General features: G+C 42.9%; 1 protein-coding gene across 10 annotated transcripts in view; it reads left to right on the top strand.

The window, feature by feature from the left end:
- CHRDL1 (chordin like 1) overlaps positions 1-17760 on the top strand; it is a 187607-nt gene extending 169847 nt beyond the window's left edge. For all 10 annotated transcript variants that reach the window (XM_074323572.1, XM_074323573.1, XM_019718631.2 and 7 more), the window contains 3 exons: positions 9082-9249; positions 11751-11840; positions 15321-17760. In XM_074323572.1, coding sequence (XP_074179673.1) covers positions 9082-9249; positions 11751-11840; positions 15321-15451 — 389 coding nt within the window. In that variant the 3' untranslated portion in view covers positions 15452-17760. The remainder of the gene's footprint in view (positions 1-9081; positions 9250-11750; positions 11841-15320) is intronic.
- The last annotated feature ends 6164 nt before the right edge of the window (positions 17761-23924 follow it).

Genomic DNA, 23924 nt, shown 5'->3' with positions numbered 1-23924 from the left:
TGGAGCTTTGTTCTATTCTTTCATTTGAGACATGTTTCTTTGCCTCCCCATGTTTTTGCTGCCTCTCTGTATTTGTTTCTATGTATTAGGTAGGGTTGCTACGTCTCCCAGTCTTGGTAGATTGGCCTTATGTAGTAGGTGTCCTATGGCATCCAGTGGCAGTCTCTCTGGTCACCAGAGCCAGGTGCTCCAGGTGTTCCCCTTGTGTGGGTTGTGTGTACCCTCCTGTTGTAGTTGAGCCTTGGTTCTGTTTGCACGTTAATGGGAGGGAGTGACTCTCAGGCTGATTGGTTGTGAGGACTGGCTATGGCTACAGTGGAGGAATTGTGGTGCAGGGGCTGACCGTACAGAGCAGGATTCACTTTAACAGGTGACAGCCCAATCTGCCCTTTGGGTATGTTGTCTTTGGAGGCAGCCAGGTGATGCTCCCCTCAGTCCGAAGCTGGCCACTGGGCTTGCCAGCCCTGGGGCCTCCTGGGAGGGGACACACTGCAGGCTGCAGCAAATTAATTATTTAAATGGTGGTTTTGACACATGACTAGATAAAAATATAGTTCATAGTACTGGGATTGACATAGTTTGGGATTGTTAATCAATTATTCCAGCCCTGGCTCAGTCACTGGTTCCCTGTATGACTTAGAACAAGTCACTCTCAGAGCCTTCTATGCAAAATAGGAGGGTTAGAGTGGATTATTTTGGGGGGTCCTTCTAGCTTCAACATTCTGAGAGTGAATTAATTAGTAATTTCCGAGACACTTTAAAAAACAAATATTTGTTAAATGTAGGCAGAGACGAGATCAGGCTCGTTCAGGGTTGTATGGCCGTAGATATATATGGTGATGGAAAGAGAACTGACTCTGGATGGTGAACACACAATGTGAGATATAGATAATGTATTACAGAATTGTACACCTGAAATCTATGTAACTTTACTAACAATTGTCGCCCCAATAAACTTTAATTTAAAGAAAATTAAATGTAGGCAGAGAGCTAAATTATTTATTCCTTCCATTTAGACAACTTCTCATTAGTAGCAGGCAAACATGAACCTATTCAATGCATATTTTTTAGTATCTTCAAATAGGCCAATGGTTCCTAAAGTTGTCTACACATTGGAATCCCCCAGAGAGCTTCTGTAAATACCTGTATCCCATCCCCACAAATGATGATTTAATTGATATGAGGTGTGGCCTGGGTTTTGGAATTTATAAAAAGATCTTGAGATGATATTAATTTGCAGACAAGTTTGGGAACACCTGCTGTAGGCCCAGGGTAGTTTCTGATGTTGCTACTCAAACTATGGTCTGTGGACCAGCAGCACCTGGAAGCTAGTAAGAAATGCAGACACTCAGGTTCAACCTGCAACCTACTGCTTCAGAATCTGCATTTTAACAGGACTCCCCACTTGATTCTTGTGAACATTAAAGTTTGAGAAGCATTTATTAATGGCACAAACAAAATCTTTCTTAATATAGTGACCCTTGTGCTCCAGAGTAAACAGAGGGTAGGGTATGGACAGTAAGGACAGGAGCTATCTGATCTGAAATAGAGAAATGGGCCATTACAATTGGTGAGGAAATGTACTTATTAGGGATAGGGAAAGAGCACATTATGAGGTCGATATGGACATGGGGGCCACCCAGCCACGATGACCTTTTATGACTTCCAAGTCTGTGATCTCACTGAATCCTCAAATTTTTTAGTGTCACTTAGGAATACTTCCACCAACACAATTTTCTCTTTGGTCAAGGGTCTAATGCCTGTAGTCATGTAAGTATTACAACATGATAACTTCAGATTAGACTAATATTAACTAAACTACCCCAAGTAAGATAAATCCTCCCAGTATATGTTATTATAATTTGAATCTCAGATCTTCAGACCAAATCCCATTTTGTTGTGTGCTTAGGATTTTATTGATGCAGGTAATTCAAATAAGTGAACGAATCAAAAAGGTGTGAGAACAGGACACAGAATAGGCATTGCCTTTTAAATAATTGGCCTCTCAGGTTGGTAATATTTATTAAAACCTTTACTTTCCATACTCTTTGGCTAAGCAATTCAATGCCTAGGAATCCTAACAAGGTAATAAATAATAGGCATACACAAATATACAAACAAGGATTTTTGCTGCAGTGCTGTTTACAATCGTGAAAAATTGTAAACAATTAGGAAGTCTACCAGTATGGGAATAGTTAAATATATTATGGTGTGGCTTTGCTGTGGCATAGTACACAACAATTTAAAAATCATTGTAGACCAAGATTTAATGACATAGAAAGATGTTTGCAATATATTTGTTAAGTACAAAAAGCAAGCTAAAAATAATATGTATTGTCGTCTACTAAAATAATTCTCTAGATAATCCACCAAAAGAAAACGGTTTATTCGGGAAGAAAAAAAAGAAAACGGAACTGTCAAGAGAAGGCACGTGGGCCTGCACACATGGAGGGCAGTCCTCTAAGGCCTGGAAAAAGAGAGGGGCTGAGCCCAACATGGCTCCCTCCTATGTTAACCTCCCTCTCCCTGGAGGTTACCACAGAGTTCAACAGGAAGTTAAGACTAGAGAGTCAGCAAGGGGTCCAAATCCACCCACAGTCCTCCCATCTCCATGGTTAAGCGTCCCAAGGTGTCAGTTTACTTTCAACATTATAATATGATCCCACATTGTGTGTTACAAAAAGAAAGTGTTTATAACACACTTAGACAAAATAAAAGACTGGGAGGGCATGTGGAAGAATGTTAACAGTGGCTATCTTTAGGTGACTGACTTATGGGTAATTCTTATTTTCTTCTTGTTTATCTGTATTTTCTAAATTTTCAATGTACATTACTTTTGTGATTAGAAAAATAATAAAAGTTATTATTTTTTAAACTGCCCTCCAAACTTCCAATTGACAATATACTGAAGAGTCTTACTGACTAAACCTGTTTCTCTGAAAAAGTTCTTTCCCCACCCTGCTCAGGTGTGTGGAGATAGAGGACTTATTGGGCAACACAGAAGGAGAGAATCTCTCTCCTCTTCTGTGTACCTGTCTCTCAGTGTACCAGCCACAGGTGTTTGCAAATTGAATGACTCCTTATAGTCACATTGCCTAACAAGAGTCACTATCCACAGAGGCCAGGTGTGGGGACAGAGTCCCAGAGAGCAGTTTCCAGGCTCTCGGCCTCACATGGAAAGGTGCTGGTAGTAGATGGCCGTTGGCTGTGGCTAATCGACCATCAGCTGTAACCAGTTAGCCAATTAGCCACTGATATAACTGCGCTGGTTGGTGAGTCAAGTCAGTCGAGTGAGTCGGTTGGTTGGCAGGCAGAGAAGCGGACAGCAGGTTGCAGGTCATGTGACTCCAGCCTCCAGTGAGACTATAGTGGTATGACTCCCCTACTTATGGCTCCGTGGGTGTTCCTTTTTGGTCTCACCATATCCTGCGTTCTTATGTGGGGAACAAGACCAGAGACCCTGAGGCCGCCCCGCACGACAAATGGCGCAGCGAGCAGGGTCTCCTGCTCGAAAAAATGGAGCAGTGAGCAGGGTCTCCCACATGACAAATGACGCAGCGAGCAGAGTATGGTGCAAGCCAAAACCTACCAAAGCCTGGTGGAGCAGTTTGTGTGTGTAAAAGTTCAGCTTCAGGAGGCCCGTGAGGAGTAACACTGGGAACGGGAGGTTTGGTCTGCCTGGGTGACTCAAGCCTCCAGCTGGCACACCACCCTCTTGGCCATGGAAGACGTTGTCTTCCTTTTGTTGATCTGCTTCTGCTGTAGGCTCCGAGGATTATGGACATTATACATGGAGGCCTCCACACACTCAGACACCTGGCACAGCGAGCAAGATTCCAACCAGATAGGAATGGCGTCTGACTCTGGGCAGGAGGACATGTGGCCCCCACACAGTGTGTGGTGCCCGGTGGCCACTGTTCTCAGGAGTTGGACCCCCAAGGAGGGGCGGGAGGACATGGATGGCTCTCCAGCAAGCGTGGAGAGGGCCCTGCAGGCTCTGGCTGAGCGGTTGCCAGAGGAGGAGAAGGCTATACCTGGCCGCGGGGGCTGGATGTTCCTCATGGCCTTGAGTCTCAACATGGAAAGTGCGCTTAATGAAATGGCCCAGGTGGCGGACCAGATGTCCCGGTTGGAGGCGCTGGAAGCTCGGGTCTGCGTTAGAAGAGAGACCCCACAGTGGATACTCTGAGGCAGAGGCGGAGGAAGCAAGTGGAGACAACATAGCTCCCAACCCCCAATCCAGCCAATCTTGAAGCAAAGGATAAAACGTGAGCAACCTTTGGGATCCGGGGGCATTGCTGCTGGCAACCCAGCTGTGACTGAGTTCACAACCTACACCCCTTACACTCCCACTGAGTTGCAGGAGCTGGGGAGGCAGTACAGACAGAGTCCTGGAGAGCCCGTCTTGGCTTGGTTATTATGTTTATGGGATGAGTGAGCAGACAACATTCTCTGCTCCCCAGGCGAGATGGAAAAGCTAGCCTTTGTGACAGTGCATCCGTCCCTGAGACAAAGGTTACAGAACTGCCATACGTTGGCCCAAGACCAGGGCAACCACACTTTAATGGATTGGCTCACTGCTGCAGTACACACAGTATGGGGACAGGCTGGCGAGCTGCCAGGCACTGTGAGTCAATGGCAGGCATATACAGAACTTACACAAATAATCCGTATGGGTATGAGACATGCTATGTTCAACCCTAATATGCAGGGGCCGGATGACGAGCTTTTTATAGCCAGCATGAGAGATCTGGTTTTGGATACTGCACCTGCGAGTGCTTTTGGATCCTTGGTTGCCATTTTTACACCCTATGTGGGCAGCAGATCCATGAAGTTACAATTGCCGTGGCCACCCTAGGGGATGTTGAAAGCCGGAGGCGAAGGAAATTAAGACAGGAGGTCCGAGCAGTTCAGACCCGGAAGCCCAAATCAAAGGTAAAGGTTGCGGGCCTCAGAAAGTAACACGTGCACAGATGTGGCATGAGCTCATGGCAGCAGGGTCGATCGGGAAAAAACAGACCAACAACCCAATCCACTTTTGTTGGAACTTTGGAAACAGTTGTGTCCGGAACAGCAATTCCAGAGAAGCCTAAAGGAGAAGTCTGGGAAAGTGCGACCCGTGTCCCTCCAGAACTTCATGCAGCCCCTTGAGGCCGACTCCTTTCAGCTTGATTAGGAGCGGGACCAGAGACCCCGCAGGCCACCTCACAGGACAAATGGCGGAGTGAGCAAGGGTCTCCCACACGACACCAGGGCACCTGCTTCATGTTCTGAGCAACTTCAGAGCATCAAGGGGCATATACTTTATCATGCATTCAATTTGAAAATATGTATGATGTGCCTACTGTGTGCAAGACTGTTACACTGAGAATAGAGAGATGAACAAAACAAAGGCTACTTGCTGGCCTGGTCCTTACATTCTACCGGTCAAAGGCGTCCCTCACCCCCAGGTTGGGGAGGACTTGGAGCCCTCACCCTGCACAGAGAGCACACATTGTGAGGCCAACACACAGCCCTGGCGAATGACTGTGGACTATGGGGATTGCCTCTCATCCCTGATTTGATGGACTGCTTGACTGTTTGGGACTGTACCACCATGTCGTGGAACTGGCGGATGTTTGCTTCCCGTATCTCACCCGGCTGCCAGTGAGACTGGTGCAGGGAGACCCCTCATTGGGGTGCAGGAGGATGTTTGCTTCCTGTGTCTCAACCAGCTGCCATCAAGAATATGTAAGCACCTTGGCAGTGAGCCACTATTGTTCCAGCACAGTACCCTGAGAAACCTTGGCTGTGCCCAGGAAGGGCTGTGCCCAGAAAGACTGGTGGTACCCTGAGAAACTCTGGCTGTGCCCAGAAAGTAGGCGGACATTGAGGGACACCCACTGGGACATTACTTGAACTGGACTGAAACTTTTTCTCATGAGCTGGGTTCCTGACACAGGGCCCCTCGCAGAAGATGCTTGTCGTGTAGATTGTGAGGCAAGACCCTGGAGAGGTGGAGTGTGGGTACAGAATCCCAGAGAGCAGTTTCCAGGTTCTCGGCCTCACGTGGAAAGGTGCTGGCTCAGGTAGTAGATGGCCGTCAGCTGTAATCAGATGGCCATTCACTGTGGCTGGGTGACAATCAGCTGTTACCAGTTAGCCATTAACCACTAATATAACTGCCATGGCTATGCTAGGGGGTTGGTTGGTTGGCAGAGAAGCAGACAAAGGATTTCAGCCAGCAAGTGGGGTTGGTTGGCAGAGAAGCAGACAGCAGATTGTGGATCATGTGGCTCCTGCTTCCTGTATCTATAACCCAGCTGACAGCGAGAATATAGTGGTATGATTCCCCTATCTATGGCTCCGTTGGTGTTCCTTTTTGGCCTCACCATATCCTGCGTTCTTGTGCGGGGAGCAGGAGCCAAGATCCTGCATGACAGAAGGGAAAAGAGATAAATACAATTCACTGATGACCCAATCAAAAGTTTCATTACAACAAAGGATTGCAGGCTCCTGCAATAATAAACTGGAGCCAAAATAAAGGATGTGAATTTCACCTCTCTCTCTTGCCTTTGCTCTGGTAAAGGCTGGCCTTGCCTTGAATTATTCAGTGGCCACCTACAGAGTTGTGTACGACTCCCACTTCCTGAAGATCCCCCAACTCACCTCCCACCCCACTATACCACCCTGACACCTGGAATTCCCGTAATTACACACTCTTTTTGGGTTACAGCATAAAAAGCCCCTGCTAAGACTTAAAAGTTTTCTGGGCTTGGCTAGTACATCATCATTCATCACCACTTCCTTAAGGAAATGGTTTCTTAAATTCTTACTTCTGGAGGGCTCAGGACAGGAGCATTCTCCCGGAAAGTGGGAATGGCCAGAAATTATTTCAAGCATGACATGCTTCCCCAGAAGTAAATGAAAATAAGTAACATAGAGTGATCAGACAGCACCTTGAGGTGGAGAGTGTGGAATGAGGAGGATGTTCCAGAGTAAGTAGTTCGAAAGACACACTTGTTTGTCTTAATATTTTAAGTGCCAGCCAGGATTGAATCATTAATGGATTTTGTTGTTTGTGGATCTCTTCCGGTGAGTAAATTAAGCTCTTGGAGGGGAGGGTGTGGTGATGCAGGAAGACTCTCTTCAGGACACTGGGAGAGCTTTTAGCATATTATAGATCCTTCCAGTGCCATCATGGATTTCATATGGTAGTTATAGCCATAGCCAGTATTGAGCTGGTGATCAAAATTTAACAAATGAAGTCAGCTCTCATTCTAAAGGTGATAATTATATACATGGAAGTCCCTGTACACTTAGTGACCTCTTCCTCTTCACCCATTTGAAAAGTGCTAGCACACCCTTAAATACCTAACATATCACCTTTTTTAGAATAGCCCACCAAGTAATTAAATAACTAAAAAGAAGGACTAAAGGACAAAGGAAGCTTGATTCTAGGATAATCCTCAAATTAAGTAATCCAACCTGGAATCATTGAGAGAAGATTTGTTTTTGTCCAATGTGGTAGGAGAGGGAAAGCTAATCAGGTCAGTAAGAGACATGTAATAGCAATTTGATTACAACCTCTGGTCTAAGTGATTCTAATTGGCTAACAGTGATCTTCCTAATTAGAGTCACAGATCCAAAGCACTCCACACTCAACTGTTTCATCAGATACTCTTACAGATGGTTTCTGCACATAGTGAAAGTTTTCAGAGTGTCCATAGCTTCTCTTTGTTATTCCTGATTTGAGTATACACTTTAAATACACAGCAGAAGAGGGTGCTAGACAATAGTTTAGTGGTTACCAGAGGGTAAGGAGGGTGGGGGTGGGAGATGAGGGTAAGGGGGATCAAATATATGGTGATGGAAGGAGAACTGGCTCTGGGTGGTGAACACACAATGGGATTTATAGATGATGTAATACAGAATTGTACACCTGAAATCTATGTAATTTTACTAACAATTGTCACCCCAATAAATTAAAAAAAAAAAAGAAAGACAAATGTTTTTTAGGAGAACAATTGGGAGGTCAAATACTTTGTGATGTTTGTCTATACAGCTATGAGTGTGCTTTTACTTTTTCTTCAGGGCTATACAACTCCTGGGGAGGTAAACCTGTGGTACATTTATTCTAGTTCTTCCTCCAGGGAATGGACCCATCCCGAAGAGGAAGTTAAAAAAAAAAAAAAAAAAAGAAGAAGAAGAGGGTGCTGATTTTGAGGCCAGCAAAGAAACTTAATTCACAGATAGCCAACCCAGAGAAACTTTTGTTGGTAGGGGGCTGAAGAATGAGGAGGGTGGAGTGGAATGGGGTACCTTTCCACCATAAAGGTGGTACCTTTATGCCTGGAACCTGAAATCCAAGTTTAGTTGATACATTAAACAATCCATATTTGGGGAATTTGACCATTTTTTGTGTGTGTCTCCCAACCATTCATTTGGCATAGCATGCATATGACTAATCTGACATCTAGGTTTTGGCACTAGTGTTGATCCAGTCTTATAATTCCTCTTACAAACAAATCAGAGAGCATTCAGAAATGTCAAGCCAATTTGGACAGATCCTATGGCAAGTATATGCACAGAAATGAGTGTCATAGATGTTTTCTAAGTATATCTAAGTGATGTCAGGAAAGTTAACTGAGGCCCTCTGTCAGTCCATTCCCTGGGTCTCTGTTGGTAACACTGAGCTAGACAAATCATGATCCTGACCCACATGAAAAATCCTGTGTTCCTAAAGTGCCCAAGAGATCCGTACCTGGCCACATACTTCCTCTTCATGAAGGTCCACTTCTTATGTGCTGGTGGGTAGATCCACTTTAGTTTGTGGGGCAGTGTTCTGCAGAACTATGGATACTGTCATCATGTGTACTTAAAGGTCACATGCTCCTTTGTAAGATTTGGTAGCTGTTACAGGAACAGCCTAAGCTGGGCCAATGAAATATGGGTTGAATTTCTATCTCTGTAAGAATGTTCTTGTTAATTGTCCACTTTTGATGAGTATGAGGTGTCATGAACAATGAGACACATAAATGCAGAAGTTCACTTTTAGTGTTGGAAAACCATAACAAAATTCTACTTGCTTCCTGATTCTAGAAGAACTTCCAGTCCAAAGCTTTGACAGCAAAGGCTACTTTTGTGGAGAAGAAACAATGCCCGTGTATGAGTCTGTGTTCATGGAGGATGGGGAGACCACAAGAAAAATAGCACTGGAGACAGAGAGACCACCCCAGGTAGAGGTCCATGTTTGGACCATTAGAAAGGGTAAGCAATATAACATTACTTTTTTGTTTTGTTCTGTTTTGTTTTGTTTTCTCTTTTAAGGGGCCACAGGGAAGGAGGGGAAAACTCACCTTAATTTTGATTCAACGTGTTCCTCTGTTTGGGTCAGAAGATTACCTGATTGATTAGAAACTAACACATGACTAACAAAGTTGTTACTATGGCCTTTAAATTTAACCTTGGCCTGGGTTAAAAAATAAATTTTGACCCTTGGGGTTTGTTATCTTTTTCTCACAACCAAGGCTGGAGGAGTGGTTCTCAACCCTGGCTACACATTAGAATCAGCTGGGAGACGTTATTTTAAAATACCAAATACTTGGGCCTACCCCCAGAGATTATGACTAATTGGTTGGGAGTGGGGCCTGGGCTTAAGTTTTTGTTTTTTTTAAAGATCCACAGGTGAGTCTAGTGTGTAGCCAGAGTTGCAAACTATCAAACTGTAGTCTACCATTCTTTCCAACACGAAGCTCCGCAAACATGAAAATCCATTCATTCAGTGGGAAGCGAAGTGTATTGAATCATGCTATGTACTCTAGGGTAAGACAGATTTAAAACATCATCCTTGGCCTCAAGATTATAGTCTCACTGGAGGAACAATTCCAGTCATGATGTCCAATTCCTTTTTTGATTACTCACAGTAACTGCCACAGCGAGACACATTGTGCTCATTGTAATCCTATAGCTATTCAAACCATCCCATAGATAAAAGATGAGTGCTGATCTAGTTTGGCCAAGTTTTCAAGGAATTCAAATGTAGAGGGGCGATTTTGTGGGGACAGAGCCAAGAGTGCAGTTTCCAGGATCTCACCCTCACATGGAAAGGTGCTCACTCAGGTGGTAAATGGCCATCAACTGTGATTGGATGGCCGTCAGTTGTAACCAGTGAGCCATTGGCCACTAATATAACTGCCGTGGCTACACTGACAGTAAATGGGGGCTAGCAAGAAGATGATGGCTGAGCTAGCAAGAGCGAATTGCAGTTAACAAGTGAGGGTTGGTTGGCAGAGAGACATGGACGGCAGGTTGCGGATCGTGTGGCTCCTGCTTCCTGTGTCTCCAACCCAGCTGCCAGCGAGAATATAGTGGTATGACTCCCCTAGCTATGGCTCCGTGGGTGTTCCTTTTTGGCCTCACCATGTCCTGCAGTCTTGGGTGAGGAGCGGGACCAGAGACCCCACATGACATCCCGCGTGACAGATTTCAATGGGAAAATCATGCACATTTTGTTCTACTGGAACCTGCATAAGGCTTGAGTGTGTACAAACATTAGGATGTTTCAGCATCATGCAAGGAGGTGGCTTAAAATGCAGCTACCTGGCACCGTCTAAGAGATGCAAATTCAATAGGCTTTGAGTAGGTTCTAAACTTTTGCATTTTTAACAAACAGCCAGGTGATTTTAATTTAGGTGGCACTTGGACCATAGTTTGAGAAACAACTGCTGTTGTATTTGTGGGGCTTTTTCTCTCTCCTTTCACAACCACCTTTCTTTTTTGAAAGAACAAGTTCCTCCCTACCCCTTAAAAATATTCTAGAACACATATATGTTTCTTGTTCATGTTTATTTTTCTATTCATCTAGGAATGTTGATTTTCATTCCCTAACTCTCTAGCTCCTCTATAACTAGCCACCTAGGACTAAGTGCTATTCTGTTGGCTTCCCTAGCAGTGAGCCCACTATTTGTCATGCCACATATCTCACCCCACAGAGGTGTATGGATGTTTTTCAACTCACTAGTATAGCATCTAAATAACCATGTTCACAGTGCTAGGCAATCAAGGTCTGTGCATGGCAGGCAGAGAAAAACTCAGACTTCATTAATGTTTTTCCTTGTAGACCTCTTAAGGATTAGTCAGTTGGGTTGGTAACATGCTGTTCCTTAACTGCAAAACAGTATTCAGGCAAGTTTGAGACTGGAACACCTTTATTTTAACTCTCCACACTTTTTTTTTTTTTAAATAAGAGAAGGCTAAAGGAGCTGTGAATATTTCCCAAAGGAAAATATGCTTTTTGGTAAGTTCAAGAATTGGAATGCCTTCTCCATTTATACAAACAACCTGTCTATAACAATCCCACTGCTGGCTCTCATTCCTTAACCAGGAGGGCAGCCTTGTGGTTTGGCAGGGACATCGTCTACCCAGACTTGGGGCAAGGGCAGAATTTCTAATACTGCCTTTGGCTGCAGAAGCTCTAACCAACACCCATGTTTGATTCCATATGGCTTTCCCTAGGATGGGGTCTCAGCTCTATCTCCCTATCTCCATCCTTTGGAGGACCAGGGGGAGGCCAGAGAGCCAAAAAAATAAATGGAGTCGATTGTAATCCTTGAGCCATCCAAGTTCCTGGTTAAGCACAGTACACAGCCCAGCTGGATACTTCTAAGCCCTAGTAATGCGATGATATGCTCAGCCCAAGCAGAAAAAGGGGCTGGTGGTTCCAGATAGAGAGCGCCTGACCACCAGCCCCACTTTTTGCTTGGCCCCAGGCATCCTCCAGCACTTCCATATTGAGAAGATCTCCAAGAGGATGTTTGAGGAACTCCATCATTTCAAGCTGGTGACCAGGACAACCCTGAGTAAGTGGTACCTCTCTTTCTTTACTCCTCCCTGGAAAGCACACCCAATTTTCAATGGAGGATAGCTACAAATAAAGTCTATCTATGGTCTCAGTGAACATTAGCAATGCTCACTATCAGCACTGGAGGATGTTCTATATCTTCTCCAGTGACTTAGCAGAGAATGTGGTGTTTGGATGTGAACTGAAAAGCCTTGACCTGGTGAATACAAATCCAGATGTAATCTGAGCATAAGCTACCTCAGGTCAAAGTTTCCTGAATATCTTTAATGAAACTGCTAAACTCAGAGTCTCAATATGGTCAGAAAAAGCTCACAAGATTCCAGGTATGGTATATTTGTGGAGACCACATCTTGAAGGATATGTCTTCTGGTGGTAGGGATGAGAGAGAGAAAATCAATACATATCATTTCCCGTATTGTATCAAAGCTCTGTTTGGCTCTTTGGAACTGCCCCTGGCTGGTCATGTTTCTTTAAAAGCATTCAAGTACTCAAGCATACTTGCAGTTCTCCCACTTTCTACACTAGATGGAGCCTAGGGACTAGATACTACTAGCCTCTGGGGGATGGGGTACACTTCTGAAAGAATAACAGACAGAATTTCTATCTTCAGGGGATTCCAATGGGCGAGACAGAACATGAAAATGCCTTCACTATGAATTAGTATCCTCTGAGGAATTAAATACCTAAGTGCTCAGAGGAGCTGCAAAGAACAATGAGATGAGAGTCAGGTGGGCTTAGTCGGGGAAGGCTTCCAGGAAGAGGTGTGCTTTGAAAGAGAAGGGTGTGACTGGGCAACAGGTCAGAAAATGAGTCCAGGGTGGGAGTGCAGCCTAAGAGAAGACACAGACAGGAGCAAACAAGAAGTGTGGGTGTGGGTGAGGAACAATTACAAAGACCACATAGGGTGCACAGAAAGATGAGAGAAGTTGGAGGTAGGAAGTAATCAGAGGGCCTCGAAGAAGTCAGTGAGAAGTTCAGATATAAGGCAAGTAGCATTGGTGGTTGTTCTATATTTACAAACAGTGTGGTAATATCAAAATGGTGCTTTGTAAAGATGTCTATTGGCTGTCAGATGGATGTATTAAGCACCTGCTTTGATGAGGCCAGATTATGCAGAACCCAATATGCAAGGCTAAGGAGTTGGACTTGATCTCTAGACCAGAGAACCCCAGTGAAGTTTTTTAAGCAGGTAAAGGATGCATTCACATCTGTTCTTTTAGAAGGAGGTACTTACTGTGTGAAGTGAAAGGTGGACTGTTAGTGAAAGAGCTGGTGATTGTCTGAGTTACCGTGTTTCCCCGAAAATAAGACCTAGCCAGACTATCAGCTCTAATACATGTTTTGGAGCAAACATTAATATAAGACCCGGTCTTATTTTACTATAATATAAGACCGGGTCTTATGTAATATAAAGTAATGTAATGTAATATAATACCAGGTCTTATATTAATTTTTGCTCCATAAGATGCATTAGAGCTGATTGTCCGGCTAGGTCTTATTTTCAGGGAAACAGGGTAAGAAGCAATTGTACTGTACTAAGTCAGTGAGACGGGGAGGAGAGGTCACTGTGAGAGACATCTCTGAGGTGAAATCACCAAGAACAGTATCAAAGAGAGAAATTAGTTTGGAATGACTCCAATATTAATAACTTTATAGTGAGTGAATAGTAATACCATTCACCAAAGAGATACTCTGGAGAATAAGCAGATATTGGTGAAAAATCTGAGTTTCACTTGGAACATCTTTAGCTTAAGATGCTTAAGGCTTATCTGAGCAGAATTATCCAATAAACAGCTGGAAATAGAGTTGATGAGGTCAGTTAGTTGTTTGTTCTGCTGGAGACTGATGGACAATAAACTGGACAGTAGGAGAATTTAAACAGAGGAGTTGGGAGTCCTAACATGTGAGCAAGGAGTAAAGGAGTCAGGGTCTAGGATCCCAGGATCAATGATGTGACTTTTGAAATTACCAATTAATTTAAAAGAACATATTTTTTGTTCATACTGTGAACAAGCCACTGTGCTAGACACCAGGGGACTTGAAAGATTATTTAAACAAACTTTCTGCTTGTAACAGTTAGGATTTGGAATGTATAACAGAAGTAAACAGTGTGTGCTTCAACTGTGTGCTGCTGAAGAAGTAGGTAATGAGAGGATCCTGCAGAGTCACATGGGGACGCAAAAGAACAAGACTGTATTACACCTGAAATCTATGTAATTTTACTAACAATTGTCACCCCAATAAATTTAATAAAATAAAATTAAAAAAAAAAAAAAAGAACAAGACTGACTCCTTTATATAACGTGTCTCTCAGATCCTGGCACACAGTGGGGCTTCAGTAAAAGCTGGCTTCTTCCCCTACCCTTCTCTGCTTCTTCCTTCTACCTTGCTATTGAGTTGGAGAAAACAGGGAAATAGGAACAGAGAAATTGAGTCTGTAAAGAAGGGTATTGTTCCTATGTGGCTAGTGAAAAAAAGAAGAGGTTTAACATAGATTCTGGATTAAGAGGAGCTTGCTAACCTTGGTCTAGGAGTTCTCCAGGTGTAATATCATGAGCATAGGAATAAAAAAAAGACTGAAGAGGCTATCCAGAGTGGGCAGTTTGTTGTGAAGGTTATTTCACAGAGTAAGATGATAGTAGAGATCTTGTCACTCAAGGACCAGGAAAGTTAGAAAAGAAATGGAACAGAGATGTGAGGTAGTTTCCAGTGCTCAGCACAGAATGTGCACTAAAAATTGATTGCTCAATTAGCATGACAGAACGGGGGATAGAGAAGTTGGTAAGTACACTTTGGAGTGTGGAGTGTAGGGGGAGAGAAGAAAACGGAATGGAAGGGATATAGCCATGTTTACCCAGAGTGGAAAGGGGTCAGATGTGAGATATGAGAAAGGAACTCTATAAAGGAGCCATAAGAGGGATTGAGGGGTGCTAAAGAGGGAGAAAGGACAGCCTGTGGGCATAGGAGAAAGCAGAGTTGAGCAGTTGTTAACAAAGGGTGGCAGGAATAGAGAAAAGAGCAGTAAATAATCAAGTAACCCCAACCAACATTGAGGCCCCCAAAAGTAAGCAAAGCCCCAGTAATTTACCAGATAGTGTTTTCCAAAGTGCCTTATTTGACTTGGTGCCAAGTGAGCCACCTAAATAGTAATAACCTGAGAGTGGAGCATTTCACAAATGTTAAATATACTGTAAAAATTCCAAGAATAATACTTTTACTCTTGAGGAGTCAATTACATATTATTATTGGGATTCTTATGAATGTTGCATGTCGAAATGAAAACTCCATGACCTGTTTTCCATATCTGGCCCCAAGAAAGTATTTTGGGGGCGGTTCTGCTGAAACCACTTGACATTAGTATCCCAGCTCACTTGGTGGGTCCGTGTGTGAGTGAGGAAGGATGGGGAATACTGGTTGTACTCCTAATTGGCTCTGCTCAACTCTTACACCTCCCTGCCACTTTGTGTTTGCCTTTTAGGCCAGTGGAAGATATTCACCGAAGGAGAAGCTCAGATCAGCCAGATGTGTTCAAGTCGTGTGTGCAGAACAGAACTTGAAGATTTGGTGAAGGTTTTGTACCTGGAAAGGTCTGAAAAGGGCCGCTGTTAGATGAGACAGACAGTATTGGATAGGGTAAAGAAAGAAAACTCAAGCAGCAGCTGGACTGCAGGCTTATTTTGTTCAAGTCAACAGTGCTCTAAAACCCAAACTCAAATGCAGTTAATTATTTACACCATGCACAGCATAATTTGCTCCTTTATGTTGAGTGGTGTGTCAGCCCTTAAACATCTCCTCCAAAGACACTAAAAGAGTCTTGAATTATTTGTAGGAGACAGAGGGATAGAACACCATAACTCTGTTCTAGTTTCTGGAAGAATCACATTTCTTTACAGGTTAAAGAGTAAAAAGAAACCCAGGGTTTCTATCAAGAAAGTCATTCCAATGAAAGAAAGAGAAGGGAATTGCTTCTTAGTAGGAGTTCGTTAGTACAGAGAAATATTTGTATAATATTATAGTCTTAAAATTTTAGAGTGCTTTATGTTTTTGTTTTAAATTAACTCCCCTCCTCCCACACACACACTAAACCATTGACTCTCCCCTTATTTCCTTGGTCTGGCTCCCAAATAGCTTGGTGGTTGTTGGTACTTAGGAAGATAAAGAAAGAACTGTGAGCAGAAGGCTCTGCCCTTGAATCTGTGGTGTGATTGTTGAAGTCACTATGATGCAGAGTGAGGAATAAGAACACCGTTTCATGGCCACATTCACTTTGAAGTGGTAAATAATTTCCCCCACTTCCCTTTTGTCCCTGAACCTATAGAGCCTCTATAAAGAAGTTAGAATTGGGTAAAATTTTCAGAAACTGAATCCATGTAAGACAAAATGATTGTTAAATAAAGGAGTTGATAGATGTCAACAAGGCCATCTTTGTGTTTTCAGGTCAATACAACTCACCAATTAATAGTACAATATTCACTAATTTTCTAGTCGAAATTCTGTAGTCCATAATTCTCTAGTCCCAAAATTTAGGTTAAATGAGTAAATTCTAGAAGTCCTTAAAAGGGCAATTTTCCTTCTCCAATTACAGGAGTTGATTTTTACTTTGCAAAGGGCCCTAGTCCTCACGAGCCTCTGAGTATCTGCTCTTCAATTAGGAGAATTATTGCTTATTTGGGGAGATGGTAATTCTGATACAGAATTACTTTATCCTAAATCTCCCTGCCATTCTCATCTCATCAATCAAGCATTGATTTGAATCATGGATTCTAGAGAGGGCTGCTCCAAAAATGTCTGTTTGTAGCCCAATACCAGAGCATAAATTATCCATTCTGAGGCCTGGTTTTAAAAATCATCTTTATGGCAAAACTATGAATTCTCCACAGCAAGGATGTCAAGCCTGCCTTCTAAGTTGGTGCAAAAGTAATTGCGGTTTTTGCAATTATTTTTAACCTTTTAAACTGCAATTACTTTTGCACCAATCTAATATCTCCTCTGAGGGGCATGAATGAACTCCAGTGAGTATTTAAAAGTATTAAGGACCAGAATTCCTGTATTTCCCACTCAGTGGCCATAGGTGAGACGAATATTTTTTTTTTCTTAGAGTATTGGACACCAATAGGGAAAAATGTAAAAAGGCCAGTTTTTATGGCAACCTGGCATAAAGGAGTCTGTTCTCATATAAGAGACACTGGGGCCTTGTGGCCAGGCCCTCATAGGACAAGCCTCTCACTAGCCCCTCACACACATTCTCCTCAGGAAAGGGAGGTAGGAAAGACATTCAGGGCTGATAGACCACGGAGCATTATTGGGGAGAGGGTGTTAAGAAGCTGCTGTGTCCTTCCCAGAGGTGGCAGTATTTCCATAGTGTGGAAAAAAGTAACTGGTTCCTAAAGCAAAGCTGTAATTTCGCCTTCTTGATGACTCACCCCAAAGCCTTCCCATTCAGGTGTTCTCTGAAAGCTCAGCCTTCAGGAAACACCCAGAGAGCTTCCCTAGATGGACTCCTGCCCCTAGGTTATGGGTCACACTTTTACAAAGTGCTGTGTGAAGCAGGAGTTGGGGAGCTATGCTGCACCAACATAGAAACCTTCCCATGTTTGGTAGTATGTAGAGAGTAGGACATAGGGAGAAGAGGCCAAGAGCCTGTAGTTAGTAGAGAGGAATGGATGTGGTTCTTCTTGTGTATTTATTTGTATTATAAACACTTGGAACAACAAAGACCATAAGCACCATTTAGTGGTTATAGCCATTTTATAGTTAACTCATGCAAACAAATAAGAGTAATATAACAGTATTACCCTTTCACTGTTCTCACAGGACATGTACCTAACTATGGTACTTATTTATGTAGTCACTGTATTTCTGGATTTTTAAATTAATAAAAAAGTTAATTTTTAAAAATCATGTGCAATAATGCTGAATGAGTGATTGACTCTCTGGTCGATGCTGAGCTTGGACTGGGTAATAGGTGATGGGTGGGCCTAGCTGTTTCTCACTCAACTTGATACCACAGCCCCTCACAATATAGCATCATGGCTAAAAGTGGTAACTTTGAAGTCAGACTACTGGGGTTTTTAATTTGAGCTCTGCACTTACTAGCTGTGTTTGTCAATTTCCCAAACTATAAAATGGGGATAATTGCCGTACTCCATTGACCTTTACCTGCAATCTTAGAGTGAGGTTCAATGTCAATGCATGTAATGTGATCAGTGTCTGGTACATAGTGAGCATTCATTTATGACCATGGATGTTCAAGAATGACATGGAACTGAAAATGGCCATTGATTTCTGGCTTCCCCTTAGGCCAAGACATTTAAGAGACTGGGGACAAAAGGCCATTGACTTGGATTTCAAGAGGGCCTCAATTTTGGTCTGCTGCTCAGTGGTAGATTTGTATAGGGAACAGGGTAAGAGTTTCGTCACATAAGTTGATCCAAATTAAAGTCTCTCAAGCCCCTAATACCAGCTAGATTTGTGCTATCACAGAAGCCAAGATACAACAGCTGAAATGACATAGGACAGTAAAGTGTGCATTGGTGTTAGCAACACAGAAGTCATTGCTGGAGAAATGTTGGGGGAGTGGTAAGAGCAGAGGCCAGGCCAGAAGTGAGTGGGGAGATAAGGAATTGGAGACAGCCGTTAGAGATAACTCTTTGGAGAAGCTTGATTATAGAGATAAGGTGAGGAAGTAGCTGTAGAAGGATATGAGGTCAAAGGAAAGTTTTTGTCATCAATATGGGAGTTATTTGGCCATGTCTGAATACTGAAGGGAGGGACCCTATAGAAAGAAAAAGATTGAAATTAATGGAAAAAGGAGGGTTAACCTATTTTGTGAGGTATATGAGAAGCCATGCCCCCATACTGAGCCTCAAAACTCACAATTCTTGACCCACCACCTGGATAGGATGTTGGCCTTTGACTGCCAACCCCTTACTGTGAATGAGCCAAGCCTAGTTCCCCTAAGCTTTGTTAGTTTGGTCCCCTTTACACCCAGAATACTATCTTCTGGAATGGTGAGCTATAAATTCCAATATTACTCCACCTCCATTGGAGGAGCCACACATAACTCAAACCAGGCAGCTTGGCTCCATCGGCATTCTTCCCATTCCCTGAACACTCACATCAAAATTGCACCACATCCTATCATTTTGCTCTCCTAAGTGTAGCTCATGTTTATTGGTCTTTGCTCTTATTTCCTCTTGCAGGATCTTTTCCTCTCTCTAGTCTCCACCCCCCAGTTATTCCCAAGAAGCCCCTCATATGAGCCCAAGGACAAGCCCTGCTGCTACCACATGTTGCCTACCTTGTTGTGTGTTTCTTTCCTTTCTTCCTTTGGCCCTCTTCTGTGATAATCACTGTTAAAAAAATGGCTACCCGCTGTCTCCATCACCACACGTATCTTGACATCCACTACCACTGCCAGCTGTGATATTGGTAAGTGCTCCTTTTGCTGGCTTAGAGGTAACACCATGGTGATGGTGCTCTGGAATTCTCAGTGTTCCCCAGTGGCACCATATCCTGTGCACAAGTAAAGAGAATGCCCTCCACACCTGTAATGTTACACTTGGTCACTGCATTAAACCAGTTAGCACATAGTTCCTGAGTGTGTATTATGTGGATCAAAGCAGAGTCTTCCTATGCCTCAGAGTCTCCCGGAATTTTTCATAGAAACAAATCTTTCAGGTTTCATTTTTAGCCCTTTCTCAGGGCTCAGTTGCCAGTATGCAAAAGCTGTGCTGAATATAAGCCTCCAAGAGAGACATGAGACTGTCCTCCTAATTCTTTTCCCCTTTCATGCACACGTACTGCTTCCTTCCTGCACTGAATCCCTCATGCAAAGTGACTTCATGGGGCCCACACCACCAGTCTGCCAAACAAGCGTGGGACTCTGAAACCTCCAAGTGGGAGAGATGAGACCTTGAAAGCAGAGCTCCAGCCACAGCACAGTTTCCCAAGTATTTCATACACATTTACGACATTGTGCCCTTCCATATGTTCTTCCCACTAGAATGTCCTTTCCTCTACTTTGCCTGGCAAACTCCTACTTACCTTTCAAGACCCAGGGCCAGGCAGTCCTTCAGGAAATTTTCTCTGTACCCCACTCTAAGAAAATTGAATAAAATCTGGGTTAATAAATACAAATGAAAAAGTGCTTCTTTGCATTACAAAATTATTTGCCATGAGTTCTCCTTTAAAATAACTGAGGATGGACAGGTGGCTCAGTTGGTTAGAGCACGAGCTCTGGGCAACGGGACAGCTGGTTCTATTCCCATATGGGCCAGCGAGCTGCGCCCTCCGCAACTAGAATGAAGTCAATGAGCTGCCGCTGAGCTCCCGCGTGGCCAGATGGCTCAGTTGGTTGGAGTGCGTCCTCTCAACCACAAGGTTGCCGGGTGACTCCCGCAAGGGATGGTGGGCTGCGCCCCCTACAACTCCCAGCGGCAACTGGACCTGGAACTGAGCTGCACCCTCCACAACTAAGATTGAAAGGACAACAAATTGATTTGGATGGAGCTGATGAGTCCTGGGGAAAACATAACTACTGTTCCCCAATTTAAAAAAAAGTCCTGGAAATACACACTGTCCCCCAATAAAGTCCTATTCCCCTTCCCCAATAAAATCTTTAAAAAATAATAACTGAAAAATATGGGATTTATGTGTAGTTTTTTTTTCTTTTCCTTCTTTTTTTTTTCTTTAGTGCTTAAGCAAGATGTACCTGTATATGTGGCACAGGCCTCACAGCTGTGAAGGATTCTTGTGGATGATCAGTAGTATCTATATTTCTGCATATACTATGTATATTGTGATGTAGTATTGACAATAGCTATAGTACATATTACAATACTTTTGTCTTTACCCATGTATGTGTGTGAATAATTAGACTCTAACATGGTATGTATGGCACCTTCATAAAATGGAAAATACTAGAGAGCCAAGGCCTGGCTTTAAGTTAATGTAGACAAGAGGAATTTTGAGTTGCTTCCAAGTATAAATAGTCCCCAATCTAGGAATGAAGTATTGGCCCAAAGTTTAGAATCCAACATGCATTTTCTTATAGAAACATCATTCTATTTGACACTCAGATTTCCAAGCCAGTCTATACAAGCCTCTTGAACCCTGAATGGAGCCAAGTTATGTATAGTGCTAATTAGTACCTATTTAAGCTCAGACCTACGGGCAAGGACTAGTGGTGAGGAGACAGGAGCAAGCAAGGAGTTTCCCTTCACTTTTCAGGGTGGGACAGGTGAGAGGGAGTGAGGAATAGGCTCTACGCAAAATCTCAAAGAAGACAAAGTTTGTCCTTGACAGCTTCCTCTCTCCGTTTCATCACATACTCTCCAGGTCCACAGTGCTACCATTCCGCCCTTTGCGTAATCCATCTATCCCAGACACAGGCCCGCCTTGCTCCACAAAGAACCTCAGGTTCCTCCAGTATGGACCTCACTCAACAATCAGAACCTGAATCCCTTCAGGGCAGCTGTCTGAGCCTTAGAAGGAAGCAGGTTTAATGAAGCAAATGAGAGTTGCTTAACCCTCATATACCCATTCACTTTTAATGATTTTTTTACTCTTTATTACCCTCAAAATGAATTCCCCAATTACAAAATTTCAGGCAGAGGGCTGGAGTGAGTGAAAACCTTCCAGCAACGGAGGCAATAGGAGGGAGTTGTGTGTGTGTGTTGGGGATGAGGATGGGGTTTGATATTTAGGGGGATGGGGATAGGCAGCACCAAGTGAGTAAGCTGTACTTACCTTTCCTGGCTGAGTATCTGCAGTCCCTACCTTCACCCCTTATAAACAGCACTGATGCCATTGCTGCTTTTCCAGCTCTTTCCGTCTTTCACTTCTGAATCTGCTCCTTTTCTAAAATGCCCAGGTTTAGGTTTCTTTATTGTGGGGCCTAGCAGCCCTCATGGCCGCAGAGACCCTTGTGAGGAGAGGGTTGCTGCTTTTCTGCTAATACTGTTCAGAGCTGTCATTACAGCTCTCCGTTGGTATTCACTTGGCCTTGGCCCTGTGCCAGCCCTAGGACAGAGCACTCAAAAACAAATACGGAAATTCAGGAATGTACTAGTATAGAGAGATGACTTCATCAGGAGGAATAAGAGGAAAAGGAAACACTGGAGAAGCACATTAGCCATTGTCAGTCCTGCGATCACCGTCAAAATTAATAATAAAATAAGAACTTTGGGGTCAAACATAGTGAGGAGTCCACTCCCATCAGGAAACCAGGAGAAGACAGGGTGTTAATATATGCAAATAATTCACATTTCTTTCCCTATTCTTCCTTTCTCCTACATCTCTCAATCTCCATATCTTTACCTGTAAAGTGGGGATAAGAATAGTCCCTACCTGTGGGGATGAGGAAAAAGGGGAAGGGATTAGACAGCATAAATTGGTAACTACAATATTGCCACAGGAATATCAAAGACAGTTTGGGGAATATAATCAATAATGTTATAAAGATTTTCTAGGGTGTCAGATGGGCACATGTCTTATTAAGGAGCCTACTCCATGGATGGTGTAAATGCTTGACCACTGCACTGTACACCTGAAGCTGAAGTTGAATAATATTGTATGTCAACTATAATTTAATATATATATATACCCATGGGATATATATATATATATATATATATATATATATATATATAGTCATGGAATATGGAGTATAGCATAGGATATAGAGTCAATGGAATTGTAATAGATATATTCGACACCAGAGGGTTAATAGATTGGGGGAGGAGGGTTATCATTTTGCGAGGGGTGAAATGTCTAACTATTACATTGTTTTGTACACCTGAAACTAAAAAAAGAAAAGGAAAGTCCCTACTTCATAGGGTTGTTGTAAGACTTAAATGAAATAATGTAAAGTGCTCATAATAGTGACTGGCACATAACAAGTGTACAGTAAATTCCATTTTTTAAATTAGGTGAATCATTTGTTCTTGAAATTTAATAATTCAATGTGGGGAGAAAGTAGTCAAGGCTTGGGTTATTTCAGGCAGAAAGTAGAACTTGGGTCTGGTTTTGCATGATAGCTAAAAAGCAGAAGCCTTTTGGGGATCCTGGTCTAAAAAAGGATAGAGAATGTCCTCACAGAATTGCAGCCAGGATTTAGCAAGAGCAAGAGCCTGATTTCTTTTTTTAATTTATTGGGGTGACAATTGTTAGTAAAATTACATAGATTTCAGTTGTACAATTCTGTATTACATCATCTATAAATCCCATTGTGTGTTCACCACCCAGAGTCAGTTCTCCTTCCATCACCATATATTTGATCCCCCTTACCTCATCTCCCACCCCCCACCCCCCTTACCCTCTGGTAACCACTAAACTATTGTCTGTGTCTATGAGTTTCTCTTTCTCGTTTGTTTCTCTTATTCTTTTGTTGTTTTTGGTTTATATACCACATATCAGTGAAATCACATGGTTCTCTGCTTTTTCTGTCTGACTTATTTCGCTCAGCATTACACTCTCAAGATCCATCCATGTTGTCACAAATGTTCCTATATCATCTTTTCTTACCGCCGAATAGTATTCCATTGTGTATATATACCACAACTTCTTTATCCATTCATTTATCGAAGGATGTTTTGGTTGTTTCCATGTCTTGGCCTCCGTAAACAAAGCTGCCATGAACATTGGAGCACACGTGTCTTTATGGATAAATGTTTCCAGCTTTTTGGGGTAGATACCCAGGAAAGGGATTGCTGAGTCATATGGCAATTCTATTCGTAATTTTTTGAGGAACCTCCACACTGCCTTCCATAACGGCTGCACCAGTCTGCATTCCCACCAACAGTGTATGAGGGTTCCTTTTTCTACACAGCCTCTCCAACACTTGTTACTATTTGTCTTGTTGATGATAACCATTCTGACAGGGGTGAGGTGATATCTCATTGTGGTTTTGATTTGCATTTCTCTGATGATTAGTGATGTTGAGCATTTTTTCATGTCTATTTGCCATTTGTATGTCTTCTTTGGAGAACTGTCTCTTCAGGTCCTCTGCCCATTTTTCAATTGGGTTGTTTGTTTTTTGGTTGTTGAGTTTCATGGGTTCCTTGTATATTTTGGACATTAG

This window comes from Rhinolophus sinicus, chromosome X (genome assembly GCF_036562045.2).
Source record: "Rhinolophus sinicus isolate RSC01 chromosome X, ASM3656204v1, whole genome shotgun sequence".
In the NCBI taxonomy this organism is placed as follows: Eukaryota; Metazoa; Chordata; class Mammalia; order Chiroptera; family Rhinolophidae; genus Rhinolophus; species Rhinolophus sinicus.
This window is presented reverse-complemented; position numbering and strand designations above follow the sequence as displayed.